Source organism: Cephus cinctus, unplaced genomic scaffold, assembly GCF_000341935.2.
Source record: "Cephus cinctus unplaced genomic scaffold, Ccin1 Ccin1_scaffold1719, whole genome shotgun sequence".
Lineage (NCBI taxonomy): Eukaryota > Metazoa > Arthropoda > Insecta > Hymenoptera > Cephidae > Cephus > Cephus cinctus.
Genome location: NW_014333959.1, coordinates 29,477 through 50,272, shown reverse-complemented (window position 1 = coordinate 50,272; position 20,796 = coordinate 29,477). Strand labels below are relative to the sequence as shown.

At 40.7% G+C, this 20,796-nt stretch overlaps 3 protein-coding genes and 1 long non-coding RNA gene across 7 annotated transcripts in view; 1 reads left to right on the top strand and 3 right to left on the bottom strand.

Moving 5' to 3' along the window:
• The window catches only part of LOC107273557, a 14,447-nt gene extending 8,373 nt beyond the window's left edge, over window positions 1-6,074 (bottom strand). Inside the window, exons 1-3 of the long non-coding RNA XR_001539269.2 lie at window positions 5,599-6,074; window positions 5,224-5,391; window positions 3,212-4,914 (exon numbers count right to left, since the gene is read on the bottom strand). This is a non-coding gene — a long non-coding RNA (uncharacterized LOC107273557). The remainder of the gene's footprint in view (window positions 1-3,211; window positions 4,915-5,223; window positions 5,392-5,598) is intronic.
• Window positions 1-20,796, top strand: part of LOC107273553 (diacylglycerol kinase 1) — a 47,374-nt gene that overhangs the window by 3,112 nt on the left and 23,466 nt on the right. For both annotated transcript variants that reach the window (XM_025090931.1, XM_025090930.1), the window contains exons 2-3: window positions 18,486-18,618; window positions 20,256-20,344. In XM_025090931.1, the coding sequence (XP_024946699.1) occupies window positions 18,555-18,618; window positions 20,256-20,344 (153 nt within the window). In that variant the 5' untranslated portion in view covers window positions 18,486-18,554. The remainder of the gene's footprint in view (window positions 1-18,485; window positions 18,619-20,255; window positions 20,345-20,796) is intronic.
• On the bottom strand, window positions 10,434-12,635 carry LOC112495217. Of its 3 annotated transcripts, none has more exons than XM_025090937.1 (4): window positions 12,539-12,635; window positions 12,047-12,228; window positions 11,666-11,870; window positions 10,434-11,586 (listed from the first exon to the last, which is right to left on the bottom strand). In XM_025090937.1, the coding sequence occupies exons 2-4, from the start codon at window positions 12,197-12,199 to the stop codon at window positions 11,564-11,566; spliced, it is 381 nt and encodes a 126-aa protein (XP_024946705.1). In that variant the 5' UTR covers window positions 12,200-12,228; window positions 12,539-12,635; the 3' UTR covers window positions 10,434-11,563. The 3 variants fall into 3 exon arrangements, 2 of the variants coding, with proteins under 2 accessions (XP_024946705.1, XP_024946704.1); XM_025090936.1 differs by having other exon boundaries at window positions 12,343-12,613; XR_003061572.1 differs by lacking the exon at window positions 10,434-11,586 and having other exon boundaries at window positions 11,672-11,870; window positions 11,944-12,228; window positions 12,343-12,613.
• On the bottom strand, window positions 14,869-16,694 carry LOC112495216 (glutamate receptor ionotropic, delta-1-like). The gene is made up of 4 exons (XM_025090935.1): window positions 15,917-16,694; window positions 15,517-15,837; window positions 15,236-15,422; window positions 14,869-15,149 (listed from the first exon to the last, which is right to left on the bottom strand). Exons 1-4 carry the CDS (start codon window positions 16,291-16,293, stop codon window positions 14,952-14,954), a joined length of 1,083 nt encoding a protein of 360 aa, XP_024946703.1. The 5' UTR covers window positions 16,294-16,694; the 3' UTR covers window positions 14,869-14,951.

Sequence of the window (20,796 nt, the reverse complement as noted above, 5' to 3'; positions counted from 1 at the left end):
AAAGGGTTCAGATTCGAGAAAAAAAAAAGTATGATACGGATATCAGAACACCAGTGGATACGAGAGGCTCTTATATAAAATTGTCTTGGATCCTCTATCCCACATTGGATGAAATTGGGGGGATTGTGTATAGACGATGGCCCTCGAACGGTATGGTGTAATATAATAAGTGGGTCAGTGAGAATGAATCTCGGGGAGATGAAGTCGAAATTGTGCAGAGTCCTCGACGTTCTTAAAGATAAGGACGAGTAGATACGTTCTAAGAACGATCGGTCGCAGAACGGGGTTAACGTCGTTAGGATAATTTGAATTATTTTTCTCTCTCTCTCTCTCTCTCTCTCTCTCTCTTTTACTAATTAGCCACGAGGGTGGCCTGAAAGAGGATATTCGCGATCCCCGGGGGTATACCAGTTTCCACGGGGCGTGCCACTCGTTCCTCTCGCTCTCCCCGACTCCCTTTGTCGACATCCCCTTTTCAAGGTCAGCCAACGGAGGATACGTAGTCATGGTAACGCAAGAGCCCAGAATAACGGGCCACGCCGTTTTCTCTCGTTCTCTTCCTCTCCTCCTCCCTTCTCTCTCTCTCTCTCTCTCTCTCTCTCTCTCTCTCTCTCTCTCTCTCTCTCTCTCCCTTTTAGGTCTATACGCGCATACGCGTGCATGGGCTGCGTACGCGGACCCAGGAGCCAATAACAATTGCATTATTTATTTGGACCATTCCACGCTTTCAAGTGAAACTCACCAGTGTTCCGTGGACACTGTATATATATATATATATGTATATGCATAATAGGAACTAGATATCTCGGGAGAGGCTAGACCGGAAGAATAGGACGCTGGAAAATCCTTAGGGCAATAGAGAAACTCTGTTCCAGTTCCGTCCCTCGAGATCGGGCATTATGCAAGCGGGAAACAATTATCCGGTACAGCCATTACCTACGCCACTGGGCCTTTATCTAGATCCAGTGTTCCGTGTGCGCCGAGTCTCGCGTTACCGGGACAGAAGTTTGCCCGGAGAAAATTACAGGGTGGTACGCCTGCAACCCGCGTTACTTTGATCAACCCGGTTGGCATTAACCGGAAGCAGCTTTCGCGAACAGCTGAAGTTTTGGTATCTCGAAAAAAAATGGGGGAGTTTACATCGCGGCGACATTGTCAACTTGAATCCCGATAGCCTCGCGAGACATAGAAAGCGCCAAGAGTGTCGTGTAACTGTCATTGACGCCTTCGGGAGATGGCGGCACTGTCGTTCTGCCAAGTGTCAAGGTTTAGTGCACCTTTGGTTACGCCGAAATGCGTCCTCGTGACGCCTGCAGTCGCATGGAAACTCCACGTGCTACGTCACACCTGAAATTTATTGTAGAGACTCTGTGACAGGTCGTGGATTACACAAAGGACGGCAGGATATATGACGGCGGTAGGAGCTTCGAACGGACACGCGTGAAATCAAGTGGCAATGCGTCGCGCGATGCCAAATTCACTTTACGCTCTTCGCGTCTATGCGCCCATAGGCGTAGTCAGGAATCTACTGCGACATTGGCGACTATCTGACGTGCGATTTCAAAGGGTTTCGTGCGACCAGCTGTGAAAATCATGAGCGACGTCGGGATACGGCCAAGACGCTGTCATCGACGTCGTCCCGTTGGTTTATACTATAACGATAGCGTCGTCGACGCGTTCAAATACTGTTGACGGTATCTTGGGCTGGGTGGATGGTGGTACCTTTTTTTGTTGTTGTTTTCTTTTAACTGTATATGATATATATAGGAGATGGAGCGAGAGAGAGTGAGAAGGCAGAAGAAAAAAGCGACTGCGTTTATTATGGTTGACAGTGTAGTACGCAGATTGAAGAAATTTAAACGAAGAGCAGAAAGGTGGTGGCTTATGCTCTTTACGGTTTGTTTTTACGAAAACTCACTTTGGGATCGGTCGCGCTCGCAAAATTCATCGCGGTCCCTCGTAAAATCTATTCTCAACGCGGCGCCACTCGCCTGAACCCGATACCACGCACCGTCGTACCGAACGGTCGTTTCATACGTATTCCGCATTTAGGTTCGGTCGCGATATATACGTTTCTTTTTTTAAAAGGTGTTTCTTGTAGATTTATCGTATTTTTTTTTTGACTTACAAATTTCGAAATTTTAGGCGGCCGAGTACCTTACTCCATCGAAATACGGTACGGACCACGCGATCCATATCTTAGATCCTTTGAAAAAGTGTCTGTTCGATTAAACAAAGGAAAGGTGGCGGCCAATCGGTCTCCTTTTCTAATCCTCCTATTGGCTACGGTCTCTATAGGTACTTTCGTACTGCGGCTGCTGATTAGATAGAGACAGGGCTTGGCCGCCACCTTTTTCTTTCGGCCTATCAATTTTCCTATGTCTACGCGTAGTCTATACTGTACGTCGATTAATTGCTATATTGGATGAATAAGACTTGACCGACTTTATTTTGAAAAGGTATCGTGACGTCTGCTTCTGCGTATTTATCGACTTCCTTTTTCACTGACGGCCCTCGATGCAACTGAGTGTTCTGGCGGGATCGAGGTGACGTCGACGATCATGCGACGATCTTTATTGACCCCAGGAGAATCGGTCACGTCGACGAAGACGCATTGACGATTACGCCACGTAAATTGTCACACGTTCGCGAACCACGTGTCACTTGGCTAAGGTGGTCAGTTGTGTGACGAGGATCAGCTGATTCTGAGCCAACCGTTTCAATTCCTGCCTCGTACAGTATTCCCAATTCACCGGGTCACGAACAGTATCGTAACACATGTAGCTTATGAACTCTGATAACTACCACGGAGATCCAACGAATTCACGTGACAAAAGTAACGTCAATTTTTGTATTATTAAACAGTAGATTATTGATTTTTTCGTATATTTACTTTGGCTAAGGTCATGAGGAAATTTCGATTGATTTTAAATTTCCCGCTCTCATTTCGTATCGATAAAAATATAAAATGCCGCAACGAATGACAGCGGCGAGGAGATTTGCCAGGGGATTTTCAGGTTATTCAATTAATCAGGAACGTTTGGAACGCGCAGGAGTTACTTCCGTAACGAAAATAGCTTCTTATTGTTGAATCATTTAAAAGTCCCGCCAAAAATACCTTGTCACTGCTACTCTAAACAGCATAGTAGATGAAGGAAACCGGGAACGACTTTGTGCCACTGATACGGGTTAGGTTAGTTTGGTTACTCACCAGCTAGAAACAGTCAAAGCGAATAGCATCAATCCGATTGTCGTTTGGTATCGATTCGTCGAGCCTTTTCTCGATCCTCGTAACCAGATCTTGGAGGTTATGTTATGTTGGGTTGTGTTTGTTAGGATCGTGGAACGCGTTGACGATGACGACGAAGACGTCGTCGTTTACTTGAGGGAGACTAGACTTACGGTCGTCGGTACGACTGTCACGTCCGTCTCGATCCTATCGCTTCCAATTTACTGTTACGAGTTGTTACGACGCAAATCCGCTAGATCGAGCCACGAGTAAAAGTTTTCGCGACAGGTCTGCCGCCACGAAGAGCAACATTTTTATAACGTAACTAGATAGTTCTAGTAATATTTCCAGTTACTTTTTACGATTAATCCATCCTCGTATTTGCCACTCGTTCAAACTAAAATATAACGCTGAAGAATTGTAGAAAATCGTATTGGCTCTTGGGATGTTTTAAGAATTACCGATAAGAATCCATATAGAAAGAAATTATTCCTCTTCTATCGTTTACACTTAAAAATTGCAAAAGAATATAATGAAATTCAAAATTCACCTTGTTCCAAATTGTGATGTATCTTATACGTATGCTTTATCTACATATGTAATCATATGTATATATGTCAATAGAAAATTGAATATACAATTGTGTCTGCATATGCATGATTGTATGCATACAGAATGATTATAAAAATGATTTAACGCCTAGCTAATCTGCTTATGAAAACCGGGAAAAACTGTCGTGATTAGATTTTTAAGGAGACACTTGTATCGCCACTTTAAACCTTTCCGACACTTTAGAATCGATTGCTCGCCACGAAGCTTTTACACACTCGTAACTTAAGCCCACTTGAAAGCCGAAGCAAGACAACTTCTCTCTGTTCGAAGGTAACTTCAAGTGGTTTAGTCGTGTTGAATTGTAGTCGAATTTTTTTGACAAAGGAAAAATTTCAGCCCAAGGAATCAAATCGTTCGATTAACCAGCACGACTCTACGTTTCACCCAGCCCAGTTACGTATATATAAATCGCAAAATGGTTTCCTAGCGCGTTAAACGTATAAATTATATCCGAACGTATCGCGTTATTTGACCGACGGTAAATCAGTGGTCGCGCCAATAAATCCTCCAATTTGTTTATCGAGACTCGATGCTGGAAGTGGTAATAATTCCATGTAATCCCAGGGCTGATAATAAACGATCCACCATTAGTGTACGAACGTTAATCTAGAGGCTGACGGCGCCATAGTAAATATCTCATCTTTATCCAACGTATGTAAGCTCTTAACTCGAATACTTGTTGTTTGTTTATTTCACGCTGAGTTACGATTAAATTTATTCTTCATAGCTCCTCGCTGTGTCTCTTTCGATTTATCGTGCTCCTGCGACGACGTCTTGTCTCATGTCGGAAGACTGCTTTGACCTGGGTCACGACGACCGAATTTTTGGAGCAGAAGGGTTGACGACTCGGTCCAACAGGAGTTGGCTCATCCAGCTATATCGGTGGGTGAGGCTGATTCGTTTGTTTACGATTTTCGTTAGTCTTATCCGGATTCGGTACATCCCCCAGGTGATGGTGTAACGGCTTTAGGGGTACTGGGTGACAGAAATTGAGCCAATTGAAGCGTAACGATATAATTCGATAGGCGGCGTCAGCTCTTGCTGAGGGTGGATAGATACCAAGTAATGTTGAGCTAGAAGAGAAGGATCGGTTTGAGGTTGGGTTAACAAGATTTCAGCATCGAGTAACGGGGACTCCTATAGGGATTTATATCTGACGCTTATATGCAGTCTGTCGTTTGCTTGAAGCGTCCATCTTTTATTCCCTTTTGAAAATTTTACTCGGTAGCTGAACAATGGTTTTCATAAAAGTGGGGTTGAGGATCCGGCGGAATGAATTTGAATTTTGTTGAGATTAATTATACGCCAGTTTACGAGTTATTGAGATTAATTATATATAGTCTATAGGTCTAAATTATTTATTACTGAATCGAAGTACTTACTTTTGTTCGTCGTGGTTGTTCGTTTGAATAATTGGAATCCTTTCCCGTTGGGACAAGTGCCGTCGTTTTCGCGCTTAAATTCACGCCGTAAAGTGCACAGCTACTCGACGGAAAATACCCAATAGTCGCAGGAACAAAAGAGAGTAACGAGAGGTATTTTCGTCTAACCTAAAAAAAAAAAGAGAATTTCTACCAACATTCGTCGTTCTCATCCAACCTTCTTTCACCCCGTCTATACTTATTGTCAGAACCCTTTTGCTACTTGCCTTTTATCACGGGACGGCACAATGAACAAGCACGGCTCGAGGTTGCATGAAAATGAAGCAGATTCAAGATAGCGTTTTCGTACAAGAGTTGAAATTTATTTTATTTTACCTTTTGTTGCCGGAAATAAATCCCACGAGAGGATGAAAATACGTCATCGAGAATAATGACGGTGAAATTTCTTTCGATGCAATATCTGCACTCTGCATACACAATTGTGTACGTATTTCGTGCTGTCGCCGAAGTCAGGTACTTTCTTGTACGTTTCGATAAATATTTGTAACTTCACTCTAAACTTGTTTCCTCAGTCACGTATCTCTCTTTCAAATTTTCTTACGTAATTGCCGTGTGTATATCTTCGGGGGATTTCTTCTCGTAATCTGTCGCAGCAAGAAGAGACTTCGCTTGACCTTCGTCGTCTCCGTGGGCGGTTACCTTAGGCGTCACGTATACACACATTTCCCATATGAGAAAATAGCCCGACTTTTGATCCGACTGTTTGCGAACTACACATATATTAAACACTGTGAACTTCGTGTATTTAAGGCTCTACTAGACGGCTGGGTATGTTCTACGGACAAACACGCTGCGTGTACTACGTGCCTTTGACGTATGACTGGTGGCGCCACGTACGGTTTTATCGTCAACCGCTTTACACGTGTTACACGGCGCGTCCATCTTGGACAACGGTTAGCCGAACTTTTGAATCGTTGAAATTTCGCATGAGCGAACGCAGTCGGTCGCGAGAAATTTAATTGAAAAATTATCTCTTAAACGATTTACGGCGGTTGCAATTTGTGTTTCTGTATTTTTTTTTTCTTACTCCCGACAATATTTCACTTGTAGGGTATTCAGTGTTTTTTTAAATCTATCTCAGATTGAAGTGATTTTTCGTGGGTGCGTGGAGTGGGTGAAGAGTGAGAGGATGGTAAAAAAAGAGTCGTGGGGGTCGAGGGGCGCGGATTGGGAAATTCAAAGAAACGAGCTTTGCCCAAAGTGGACGGAAAATAAAAGGTAAAAAAAACCTAACGACCAACCCGATAGCCTCTTACCTTTCTGTTTTGCTTTCAGCGACTGGCAACTGCCTTTGAGAGAAATATTTTCATCCCCATCACGGATAACGTTTTAGCCTTTAATACATAACGAGATCGCTATCCGGTTTCGCCAACCGGTAGTATTATTTTGATTAGAAGACATACATATATGCGTATATATACATTTGATATTTTATATCCTCCAGGAATATCACCCTACGCGCCATTATTTTCCTCGACTGTGTAATTCGCGCGAAAATGCTTTTCTAGGGACGCGAATGATCGTCACATTACTTCTGGTATCGTGCCAGTTAGGCATGGCAATTAGGGATGTTTATTTGGTCTGCAGTCATTAATTCTGATTTGTGCAACTCGTCATTTCCGGGGTCCCCCTGTTGGAAACAGGCGGTAGGTACGTTTTCACTCGTTTTACGTTGGCCGTTTCTCCACTTATAAAATCGACGTAAATACAGTGGAGTAACGCGACGGAATTGAGGTACGCAATTTTCGTAGTAAAATTACTTGGTTGTCGAAGTAGTAGGAGCGGTGGGAAATTTTAGGGGTACCTTTAGACAGAGCTAGGTTAAGGGTGCCCTTTACGATACCCTCCCCATTAATGACACCTTTGAATTTCTTACCGTAAAAAGTTGCCTTCACCATCATCTTCTTTTCCGTGGCACCCCCCCCCCCCCTTTAGTCCCGTTTACGTAAATCCTTAAAGCGTTTTACGTTCGGTCGTAAGTTTCTTGCACATTTCTGATTATATAGTCTTTTTGTGAACGACTCGCCAAAATCTAATACGGTCAGTTTTATAAACGCGAACGACGTCTGGCTTTGCCGAGCGGACACGATTTATCTCTCGGTCCGGGACGTCGTCGCGACGCGTCCCTACGAGAATTTCACGCTGTGAATCTTGAAGCGCGCTGGAGGGAAATTAATGAAAAGGAAGAGACGAGTGGTGTACAGCAGTATTTCATGAGCGAGGGGGCGAGAAAGGTGGTTTTGGGCTTAATAGGGAAGAAAGAAAAAAAAAGTTACGTCACAGAGACGTACGTACGTCATTTTCGGACCAAAGACGTAAAACGGAACAAAGAAATGCGCGATCACGGTGGCAGGATTTGGAGAAAGAACAAGAAGCCAGGACGTTTTCGGGAGATTCGCTCTAATAATAAAGCTTTAAAGGCGGAATTAATTAATTATAAAGTAGAAAAAGGGAATTAAAGCCGAAAGGGTAGTTGCGCCATTGTGGTATCCGAATGAAAAGCATCCGTTGTGTAAAACTCGTGGCTTGCTGAATGGCTGTGCGTCAAAACAAATTTTTTTTTTTTCAATCCATAGAAATTTCTTTCTCCCCATGAAGTTTATGAGCTATTATAATTGGAGCGAGAATCGTAGTTTTGATTCGTGATTAAATTATCACTATTTATAATGTACGATTGCAATGCCGCCTTCAGCTCTAAGTCGGCAGGAATAATTAACCTACCACTATTTAATCGTATACGTACGTCCGGGTCACTCCGGAAGACCACATGCACGTGTCCATGTGTAATACCCTAATGGGATGCCTGCGTGCCTTCAACAGGGTGGCGGGTTAACCTAGGCATCAGGCCGGGTACGATCCTCATGAAGGATTTTGGTTACTGACTTTGCCCGGGCGAAACATCCCTATACCGTGCTAGGTGTCATCTTCCACGGTACAGCCGGCCGCGCTAACGTTTTCCACCCGGTTAGTACGTATTGATTCCTGCCCAGCATCCAGCATCCCTACCTTCGTACTCGACGAACCCCTCCACGGACCTTTAAAGCTCCCAGCCCTGCGTCTCTCGACCCTGAACGCGTCTTTGATCGCGCGACGTAACGAGTGGCTAGGACGAGCTCGAGGAACTATAAAAGATTTGCAGATCCCTACCGTATCGTCAGAACTGTCGATAAAGTAGATAGGCGGTTGCTGTCCGAGCTGAACCCTCTTACTTGTACCCTACTTCTTCGCATTTACCTTGCATTGTTTCTCCCTCGCCCTTTTTCTCGCTTCACCCACGTCTCTCTCTCTCTCTCTCTCTCTCTCTCTCGCTCCTCTCTGAACCTCCTACCCCCTCTTTACTCTGCCAGAAAGATTTATAGTGGTAATCAGTAACGCTTCCTTATTTTCGCCTCTCGAATGCCTCGGCGCTACGGGATGAGATTTTGCAGGACCAAGGGTGAATATGGGCTCTTCTAGGTCCAAACGGTATACTCATCCGGATTCAGGGTGACTTTTCATTATATGTTCGCTGGTGGTTTAATTTAGTTTTGAATTTTTTTTTTCGACCTTTTTTTTCCTCACACGCAGATACTATTCGACTGCAGGGTACCAATGCACTGTACTGGAAATTTCCAGTGTGTCCGGGGGTTTGCTTATTTTTTTCTCTGTCTAGCCGCTAGCTTCGCGGAGAACGAGGAATGCGTTGTCACTTTTATTCACGGGCCCAACCCTGTACTTTTAATTAAATATCCGCTCCCTCTTTTGATCCTCTTGCCGCACTCACTTCCCTCGAGCCCCATATGCTTTGCGTAACGAGGACTCTCTCCTACGCGCATTGGCTAATCAAGTTCCCTTTTTTCTTCCTTTCCTTTCGATATCGTCCTCTTACCTTTTTTGTCTGTCTCCACTTTGCTCTATTTTTCTCATTTTCTCCTTTTTTGCTCGTTCTCGCGCTCTTTTACTTTCCTTTATTTTTCTGCCTTTCCTTTTTGCAATATCGATCCTCGCTCCGCCTGCTATATAAATTGTCAACTACTGTGCATCCTAGGCGTTTGCCACGTTTCCAACTTCTCTCGGAATAATTGCGTATTCCAATAGGAAGTACGCATTTGTTGTTGATTATAAATTTCTTCGATTATACCGACTTATGTTATAATATAGGTGCAGTCGTAGCAGTTGTGGTGAGGATTGATAGGTATACTTTTAAAATTGCCGCGGAAATGAGATACCAACATATCTCACCATGCAGCTATAGTGGCGCTGCGGTCGTATTGTGAAGTAAAATTAAACGAGACAGGAATGGAAAAGTTTGTAATGGAATCGAGTTAATCAGAACAAGTTTAATACCCGAATTGCATATCCAAGGTGCACCCATTGTGTGTTCTCTCTAATTCTGTCTTTTTCATTTACAAACTTTCTCTCTCTCTCTCTCTCTCTCTCTCATACGCAAAAGGAAAAAAAATTTAATTCTTTTTTAGCTCGACGAGCATTCTGGATTTTTCTATTTTTTATAAATTTTTCTTTCAGGACATCAATGTATGACTAAATTATTTCTCGAGTAAATTATAGCATGGCTTTAATTTTTTGTGCAAAAAGTTGCCTCCCTTTTTTTAATTTAACGAATAACCGCAGAGCACGCGTCTTTCATATCTATGAAACATTAACTGGATGGCGATATGAGATAATAAAATAAAAAATAACACTTACCATTTCTCAAGACGCGTTTGCGTACGTTTAATGATTACGAGTGATTTTCAAGTAAAGATCCCGCATCGTTATTCATCGTCGTGGTAATTCGTAATTATTCAACGTTAGGAAGTTACATGTTCTGGGGTAAAATTCAGGTGGGTTTTCGTGGCACGTGGGAGAATTCCAAAAGGACTGTAAATTGGTTTCGCGTCGTTTCGTAAATAAATAACGTCTCGACGTTGTGCCAAAGTCTGCAGGAGAACCGAGTTTATTCGAGACAGGGGACGAAGAGCGACGCGAAACATTTAAATATTTCGAAAGCTATTTCGATAAGCGGACAGGCTCGTGGCGATTTTCCAATGGTTGATCCGATCGCATAAACGAAATCGCGAAACGATTAAACTTATTGTCGGTTTAATCTGATTTTCATTACAGTTTAACAAGCAGATTAATTAATTTCTTTAATTACTATTATTCCCCAATACACTACCTCACCAGTAACACAGTGCTGAAAGTCACGTTAATCGCGCTCGTCAAGCATTTTCTTTTTTTTTTTAACCATAAACGGCAGTTCGGCCATTTTGTTACAGTATTACCAAAATTATCGAATAAATTGTGGAAAATGAATTTGGTTGGTTATCACGTTGGTTATGTCGTCACAGGAAATTGTATGGAAAGAATTTTTTAAAAGATCAAAATATTCGAACCCCCTCGAAATCTTCTGGTCAGGGATTTTCTCAGTTTGATCGGGACATTTTGGTTCGGCTCTCAAAAAAGGCCGAACGTAGGAAAATGTCGGTTTTGGTCTGTTCCGTCTTTATGGGCCGTAAAGTGGCAACGGCTGTAGCTGCAGTGGCGGCTGTCGTTGTTGTTTGCCTGCTTAAATTTTCGCCGAGGCGCGAGATTTATCGGGAAACGTGACGCCCATGGACCTTGGAAAGTCCTTTGGGTTCGAGAGAATCCCATTGGGATCTCGAGAATCCCTTTTCGGACAGTTCTCTACGTATCCTATATACAGCTATGTATTACATAGTACGGTTATATACCGAATTATATATTGTAGATGTACATACGAAAACGGTACTGCTCCATTTATATATACGTTTGGCATATATGCCGAGACCGTTTTCGTATATACAGGGTGTCCGAAAAGTCTCAGACATATACCGCTACAATCGTGATGAAATTCTAAAAAGAGAAACGGTACTGGCAAAAATGTAATTTGCCATTAAGCGTCAGCTGATTCGCCGCAGGGTGTAATTAGGGAGAGATCAGAGAATCTCTTATCATGCCGGTGGTTGGCTTTTTATCTCGACTCCTACAACATAACCCTACCGAACGGTTGTCCTGTAATACCTCAATACTTCACACGTCGCTTCAGGCTCTACTGTACTTGGACTTATGAATATTCATTCATCCACATCACGTGGTACAAGGTATCCGCTTGATCTTCTTTTGGAGGAAGATGAAGTCCTTGAAGAACGTATTAAATTTTCTGGCTAAACGATGAGCGATTGAATCTCCCCACGTTACAGTGAAACCCCCTGGCGTACGAACGTCGAACTAACTGTATGGAGAAAATTGTTTTTCTTCTGTACTTGAACAACGTGTCTCATTTTAAATACGCGATTGATCCTGTGGGATTGGAGAAAAAAAATTTAACCTCGAGTCGACGATGTGATTCTCGTGAAACGAATTTGCGAAATTTACTGGCCTGGCTTTCGGTTACGTCTCGACGTTATCTCGTCGAGGAAGGTTATTACGGCACTCAGGAGGCCAATTAACCACAGAACGAAGACACTGGCCATCTGCGAGAATTTAAGTGCCGCTTCCACGGACGTACTGGACTTCCTAGAAGATCCTGTATGATTTCTACTGATCCACCACCGAATGAATCCTGCTTCCGTGAGTTCGCCTATCTGAAAGATTAAAGCCAATGTGTTTAGGTTATGTTGTCTTTTTTTTTTATGCTTTGAGGTTATTCGCGTTCACCGGCCATGGCTCTCTCGTCTATCCCTTCTTCTTGGAGAGCTCTTTTAAAGATGAAGAAAGATTGTCGTCGGTATGACCGATGACCAAGATCCTACTAGGTTACCTTCCGGTTGAACTCGTCTATGTAAGCCGATCCTCGCTGGAAGACGAATGGCGTTGGATAATAAAGAACTGGTTCCTTCGGTATATAAAAATGAACGTTTCCTTTGAATGTCAACGCAGTTGTTGAGTGGAGTTGCGAACGTGATATTGGCATTTGTCACAGGGAAATATACCCGGACGTACCTTAGAAAGAAATCAAGTCAAGTATTAGTCTACTGTGATCTATTTACGACATCAATAAATTTTATCGTAGTTTGACGCTCTACTGTCATTTATAGGTTAGGTTGAGATACTGACTTTTAGATATAAATTTTGTTACGTATTTGGACAATACAATATTCTGGAAATTCTTGTACACCTCTTAGTCATCTGGATCTTTGGAATTGTACAAATTATTCAAGGTTGCCGCGCTGGCAAACGGTATTTTTGGTTTTAGCAAATCCTTGGTTGTCTCTGGCTTCGTTGGCATGACGACGGCCGTTAGAAAACTTACCAGACTGCCGGGGTAGGCGTTGGTTACGATGACGGAAAAGATGATCCACGTTATTGTGAAAATGTTCATACCGATTTTTGGATATTCGTGCTTGACGGATCGGCCGAAGAATATGCTCCGTAGCTCAGGTATCCTTATGGTGGTTTTACTTTGAATTTTAAAGGCGATTAAAATATTTAGAACGTCTGAGAGGTTAGGTTATACAGTCGTTGCAATTATTAACTGTAGAGATACTCGTATAGGGTGTAACACGGAATGACTATGGTGGTTATCAAAAATTAAAACCATACGTCTATTTTATAAGGGTGTAAAAGTTTGCTCCAATTTATCGGCGGTGGGTTTTTTTTTTAATATCCAGACGTATGAGTCAATTGTAAATGGCAATGACAATTCCTCGAGGTACGAACGTTTGGCCAATGGCATTATTTGGCCGAATCCTACGTCGGCTCTTCCGGTTTTAATATCATCGTGAATACCGTTTGGCAATTCGTCGCCCCATAGAGCCGGTGGCGGTGGTATTATTACGGGGGTGAAGTTCATGAGCTTAGATAGGGCATTGAAAATGTCACCCTCGTATCCCCATATTTTTTTTTTATGTGAAGAAATTGTGTGTTGCAATCATTCGAAATTTTTAAGTCGATCGTGTAACTTTTTTTTACCTCACCTTTCTCACGTTGTTATCCATATAAACTTTTACGGCGCTGCCGACACCTAGGGTCGACGCTCTTATGGGACACTGTTGCATGTTTCTCATTTTACGCACGAAAATATTCGGGTTAGTTTTTGCTTGTTGCAATCCTGGATCAGTAACGTGACGCTCTTCCGTAGACATTTCACTGGTTTTATTGGCCTCTAGGAATAAATTTCCATGGTATCGTTGATTTTTGGATTTTGAATTTAAAAGGAGAATTGCATTGGCTAACTGTGAATAGAAAAATTAAAGATTTTTTTATGCCTGAAAATTATAACAGATATTTTTGGAATATATATTACCTTTAATTTCCACAGGTGTTCTGATACCGTCACAAGTTCGGTGTTCGTAAATTTCAAAGACAATAGACATATGACGACTTTGGCTTTATTGCCGATATATTCACGTTATCGAAAATCTGACGTATTTCGTCGAGTAAATGAACATCGTCAAGGAGTATTACATAATTAAAAAGATTCGCCTAAATGAAAATTCGCGTTTGACGTAATTGAAAATCATGAATGCGAATATCGTAAAGTATAATTTTTAGATATTTTCTCATTAGAATTCGTTGATCGGTAAATTGTGACTGCCAGAAAACGGCGGGATTTTTGAACGAGCCTGTCATACCGACTCGCACTATACACTTGGCCACGTTTTCAAAAATATTATCCATGTTCCCCTTGGATCAGCGACATTCGCAGTAATTCTTCTTCAGTACTTTCGGATCCCGTTAATTCGATTTTTTTGACATTTTGATAATGCCAAAAAGACACCCAACACCGTTATCATAATCAGTACGGTTTTATTTCCACGATTCATATTTTTTTTCAATATTTTGAATTTTCCATCAGACCAACCACTTTGTCCATTTTGGTACGACGCAGAGTCGTACTAACAAATTTTATTAGGTTCTGCGATTAATGAACCCTCTTCATCCTTTAATCATAATCTATTATAGATCAGACCTTTGATAAGCTTGATAATTTATTCTACGTTTATTCGATTCACTGTTTTACTATAGAACCGCGTATCGCGATAATCAGAGTTCAGCCTGCGAGATATTAGAGAAGCCTCACAGGGTTTGCCATGTTGTCGGTTTCCGCAATAATACCATTGAATTTTCTGATTATCATAAATCTAGACATGATTCTAGTCGCTTTTCGAAATGAAGTATAGAAAATCGTTGCAAGAGATATAAATCGCAGTTTAGAAAATAAATACGATTATTTCTTTAATTTCACTCCAGTAGTAACGCGAGATTTAATTTATAAAATTTTTTCTCCTTGTTCTACCTGATTTTTATTCTAATCAACTGACTCCGTGCAACTTTCTATACTCGTCCACATTTCCAATTCAAGTACGTCCCAAATAACGCCACTCGACTAGTTATCTTGATTTCTTTTCTTGGCGAATGTCAAATTCATTAGATGTACCTAGGTGCCTACCGTGCATACAGTAGAACAGTAACCGCAACTCTTTCTGCATAGTAATGAAATTCCTGCGCACGTGCTGGTTTTTCTGTGTCTCTTTCTCTTTTTTACGTAACAAACTTTGATTCTGTGCAAAATTTCTCCCGCACTTCTACTATATTACGCATCCGTTATACTTTTATTGATAGACAAGCCTCGTACATGATCAGATAATATTGTAGTTAAATAAATGAAATTGGAGGAAAAAATTGGTTTTTGAAAAAAAAAAATGTATATATACAAAAATGTACTATTTATCATCGTGAGAAAGAATTTCTAATAGGAATGTTATAATTGACAGCATCAGACCTATGCTCCACATGGTAAAGATACTAGACATGTGAATCAACCTTAATGGCTGTTGCGATGAAGTTGCGTTCGATACAAGTCCCGTTGTGTTTCTGCTTAACCACAATTCAATAAATCCACCACTCTTGATTCTCTCTATCTACAAAAGACAAAGACCGGGGAATCCCCGAAATATTTGTTTGACTTTACTAGAAGCAATAATGAAAATACATCATAACTTAGTACCTGCAAATTGAATTCATCAATATAGGGTGATCCTCTTGGAAACGCAAACGTATTGTGATAATACAAAACGCGTTCGTTCATTACGTGAAACTGTCCCGTTTTCTTGTAAGTAATCGTACTCCTTTTTGACAACGGGGTGGCAAAGTTCAAACTCCCATTAACGATACGAAAGAAAAGTGGAATTAGTCTAAAAGACAAATGAGAAGCAGTCATATACATGTAATCAGCCGCCATTACTATTGTAATTAATATCATTATAAAATATTATAAATAATATTTACTTGTATAATGGGACGTTTTCGTATTTCCTGTAAATCTCGTAGTCGTCAGCATCGTCGAAGTTCTTGTAGAAATCTCTGAGGGTGCTAGCACCCCCGAAGGGGATGCCATTCTCCAAAAGTTCTTTGACTGTTTCCACATTACCTGCCGGTATCACGAAGGTTAGTGAATTTGTCAGACTCGCCAGATAAGCATTACTAATGAAGAAGGCGAACAGGAGCCACATTCCACGTGGAATAATCATTCCGTGCTTCTTATAATTCCTCCCGATATCCTGACCGAAGAAATATGCCCAGAGAAACAAAAGATTCGGCTCCACGTTGCTGTGGACAAAAAGTAAAGGTAGTAAGGCAAACGAGTCGACCACATTGAACGGTCAGAAATATTATCTCTCGGACTAACCTGTATTTCGCGCTGCAATAGACGAATACGGTAGCTGCTAACGTGGCGACGCCGAGACAAATCCAAACGTTCATTTTGAACGGTACCAAAAGTTTGTTCCAATTTATTGGCGAGACTTCCGGTAATATCCATATGTAGGTGTCTGTCGTTATCGGCACGGAATATTCTTCGAAATGCAGTCTGCTCGCCATTGGCAATACCTGACAGAAACCGACGTCGGCTATTCCGTTTTTTATATTTCCATGAATACCTGTCCAAGAACCATTGTGCAATTCGTCACCCCACAGTGCACTTGGCGGCGTCAAAATAACCGGTGTAAAGTTCATGGCTTCGGCGAGCGTATTGAAAAGATTACCTTCGTAACCTCTAACCTGCATGTTTGACGTGTCAACACTTAACTGGGATCCAGAACGTTGTTATACGAATGTCTGGGATATTTATGGAAACTCGATATATACTCGCCTTCCTCGTGCCATTCTCTATGTAAACCGTTACCGAACTTCCTATGCTTATTGTGGACGCCTTTATGGGACATTTTGACATGTTGCGCATCTTTCTCGTGAAAATGTCCGACAGTGTAAAAGTTTGCTTAGTACAGTCTTTCACCGCCAGGTGGACACTTGTTGGCTTGCAGATATCGGGCGTAACGGGCCAGTAGGTATAAATGCGAATTGTGGTCTTGAATTTTATAAGAAAAATTGCATTCGAGACCTGTGAAAAATATTATTGCGGTAGATTTATTATTGTTGTATTTTTATTTGATTAAAAAAATTTTTTTGTAAACCTTAAATTCCCAGAGATATTGAGACAACTTTAAAAGAGTCTCTTCGGTCCATGAAGTGGAGGTTATGCATATCACGATATTTTTTTTTCGATCGATATTCTTACGATTCAAAATATATTTTACATCTTGATAAAATTCGGGATCGTCCATCATAATTATAGATTCTGATGATATTCCGTGTTGATGAAAAGTTTTATTTTTTGATACTCGATATTGGTACAAACTCAGATCGTATTTCGATTTTTTGCAAAATTTCCCGAGAAGTGCACGCTGTGCTAAAATCTCATACTGCCAAAATATATCGACATTCTTAGGCGATGCAACTGTTATCACTCGATCAAGACATTTGGACAATCGATCCATGTCGTTTTCTCGATTTTCAAAATTATTCACAATTTTTGATAACGGTCTACGAGCGTCCCATTCGCAGGAATACACGCGCTCAATGAAAATTCGCCAAAGTATGACTGATAATATTTTTTTAAAATTATTCTCAAACATTTTCAAAAAATTATGAAAAAATTTTCACATAAGATTATGCACAGGTACGTCTAGTGAGACTATGTCTTACAGGACACGGACTGGTACTGATAATTTATTTTGAAAAAAAAAATTTCAAAAAGATTTTTTTCCAATAATCGTCTCGCTAACTGATACCGTTTAGATTCTCGCAGCGGACTGAGCCGATTCAACGCAAAGACGGTAATCTGATATATCATCGAATATTAATACTAACGATAAATGAGTTATTCGCATAAATATTTGTAAATATTGGAATTTTTTTATTTAATCGAAAATCATTATCTCGTTAATATATTTTTTTTCGTCGTATGGCTTTGGAGTTAATGGCGGTGATTTTTTTGGAAACTCGAATTAAGCGCCACGTCCTATAATGATTTTATCGAAGTTGCTGATTAAGCTCCGGTAATGTTCCAGCCTTGAACTTTCTCGACTACATGTATACCTATATTGCGGTCTAACTAGTCTCGAAAATTCTCAAAGTTTAATGAGACAATGAGACTAATTAAACATTAACACTAATAGTAATTACGGAAGTGCCATATCGCTCGTGTATGTAATAAAATTAATTTTTTTTTTCATTACAACTAATAGCATTTTGAATTTTTTTTATTATTAAATTAAATCGATCATATTAAATCAAAAGTAAAAAATTCCATTCGCCTCATAATTTTACGTCTGCCAGGCACTCGCGGTACGATACCACATATCTGCTTAGTTGACAACACCTGGAGCTTCTGTGATAATCAACTATTTATTGGACGAAGGTGTTAATTAGTGGTTAACTAATTACCGTGATATATGACAAATGCATTCGTATCAGAGTGCAGAATGGTATACATATAGATTATCAGTAATTAATTAATTTACAAATGAGAGCGATTTTGCATTGCAGATGATAAACTATCGTACCAGTCATTTGTTAATACGTTAATTACGCCCAAGTTGAATGTTAATTAATTAGTCTTAATTATGTCGGTAGTAAAAATATTTAAAAAAAAAACGTGCATTTTACTCACGAGTGGCGGCGCATATATTTGCACGATCCTTGAATTATGTAAGAGCACGAATCGAAGAGTTTTCGCGATACTTTTTTTTTTCCTCTTTTACTTGACCTTTTCAATTCTGCCTGTAGTACCCTTGCTAATAAATAATTGACTTTGCCATCAACGTACGTGCTTCTTTTTTTAATGAGTATCTTTTTTTTTTAAGTTTTTGTCTAATGCAATTTTTAATCTTTCTTTTTCATTTTCGTCTTTTTTCTAGGTGACGAAGGCGAAGCTGCACTGAGCAGCTGGGTTTCGTCTCCAGGATTCCCCAGCCACGTAAGGAAGCATGACCCTTCACTGGGATAAGCTTTCACCTGGGGAGTTTCAGCAGCTCCAGGATTTGGCAGCCTGTAAGTACGGTCCATACTGTTTATACAGTCTGTATAGTGAATCGCTGAAATCCGGATGAATAATCAGGGGACTTGTTTGTACCGAAATACGTAACGAGAAGACCCCTGAATTCAAACAATTCTCGAAATTTTACACATGAGACGTCGTACGGAATATTTCGATTTCGACATAACCAATCAACAAGACGATAGAAATACATACATAAGGATATTGTTTGAACAGCCGATATTTTACGAAAATCCCCGAAGTGATCCGATTGGAATTTCGGAAAATCTGAATATATTTTGCCTTTATAAATTGAAATCGCGAATTCTCTATAGGAAATTTTCACCTATATCTATACATATGTATACGTATCCGTAACATTACAGAGTGGCTTATTTTTGACAACCATTCAAAGTTTGAATTTCAAATATCAAAGATTTTCCGGCCCTTTGTCATCTCTTACGACCGACAAGTCGATTATCACGGTTGAATTCGTCAACGTTTCCAAGTCCTGTTGCATAATTAACATTTCGATTCGACCGAATGGCACGCGTTATAATTGTCCAGCTGCGCACGCGGAGCCAATTAGGGCGCAATTGCATTACACAGTGCAATTTCGCACAGTGGTCGTACCGGGTGGCAACCAGCAGCTTAGGATGGGTTTACCATGGCGAATGGAGAATTTCCAAAATCGGACACGGTAAATTTCATCGGAATTGCCAAATCCTCTTAATCATCCTGGGAGAATTTACAGTCCAATTAGCAAGTATCGATATACATATGTATACAACTGTACTTGCCAATTTATACAGTAAATTCTATTGAGCGACTGCAAATTACATTGTTTTCTTGTTACTTTGATTTTTTATTTTCGTATTTTAAAATTTTTCTTCTTTTTTTTTTTTTTAATCAACGACCAATCTCACGTATCAAACGCAAATACCAAAAACTTCCGATATTGTCCGATCATATTTACGGTTTGTATCTGCCATCGTTCCCAGCTGACGTCCCGATATCGCCATTTTGCCAAAACGTGCGAAACGTGCAACACCACGACAGTTTATCGGCACCCGCGTCACGTCGCGGCTGTTAATAATTTCGTGGATCGACGATCCATCGTCGTCTCCGTCAATCAGACTGGAAATAGTACAGAGCCAAAAATATCGCCGGCCGGTAACTGCATTATGACGTCAACCAGCAGATTAGGCCAATGGTCTCCTATTATTAGCCAATTTATCGCTGTTGTTTCCTCTGCAAACAACCATTCAATTCATTCGATCTTTCCGTCGCTATGGTTACTGCTAACACTTTTTTATTTGATGATATATTCTTTAGGTATAAAGATTCAATGGTGATGTATAACGTTGACCGGGCGGGGGGATGCTCTTTTGGGACGATAAAAAAAGGCTGATACGTCATTGCCAGAAGATAAACGGAAGTACCGATATTACGTAGAGACTCGAGGAACACGGGGATTTCTTGTTGACCGTAATGGCCGCCTCCGTGATCCTGAATTCCGCTTCCATCAAAATCTTCGCGAACCTTCTAGAACCTTCGATCAACCGACTCTTACATAATTTTGCCTCACGACCATTCTATCCGTTTGGTCTCTTTGGAATCTTCACAATTTTTAACCTTTCTCGCTCCACAGACTCCACGCGGAAGCTGCAGGACGTACTCTCGGAATTTTGCGGGACTGCTACCACCCCCGGAGGCATCCCCAAGTACCATCCTGATGGGGTGAGTATTAAAACCTTAATCGACTAGCGTCTTCAAATTTGTTTAATTCTCAAAAAAAAAAGTTTACAGTATTCACGAAAACACAAAGAAAAACGTAACCTCTCTCCACCTTCTGACCCCATAACCTAAATAACTTCAAAAAGTACAAAAATCGTACGACACCCCTAACATGACCATAGCTCTTGCTATATACACATATATAAATACGAAATACGTCATGTGGCCATATAACCCTTAATATACATACCATAGGCCACAGTCATACCATAAAGGCATACCATACAATATCAAACCATAGACCATAATAATAATGACGAATATACCTAACAAATTGACACGAATTCGTAGCAGATAATTAATTTCCTCTGAAAGCGGCATTACCCATAGCCACCAGAATAGCTGAAAGAACGAAACAAGATAAGAAAAAAAAAAAAAAAAAAAAAAAAAAAAAA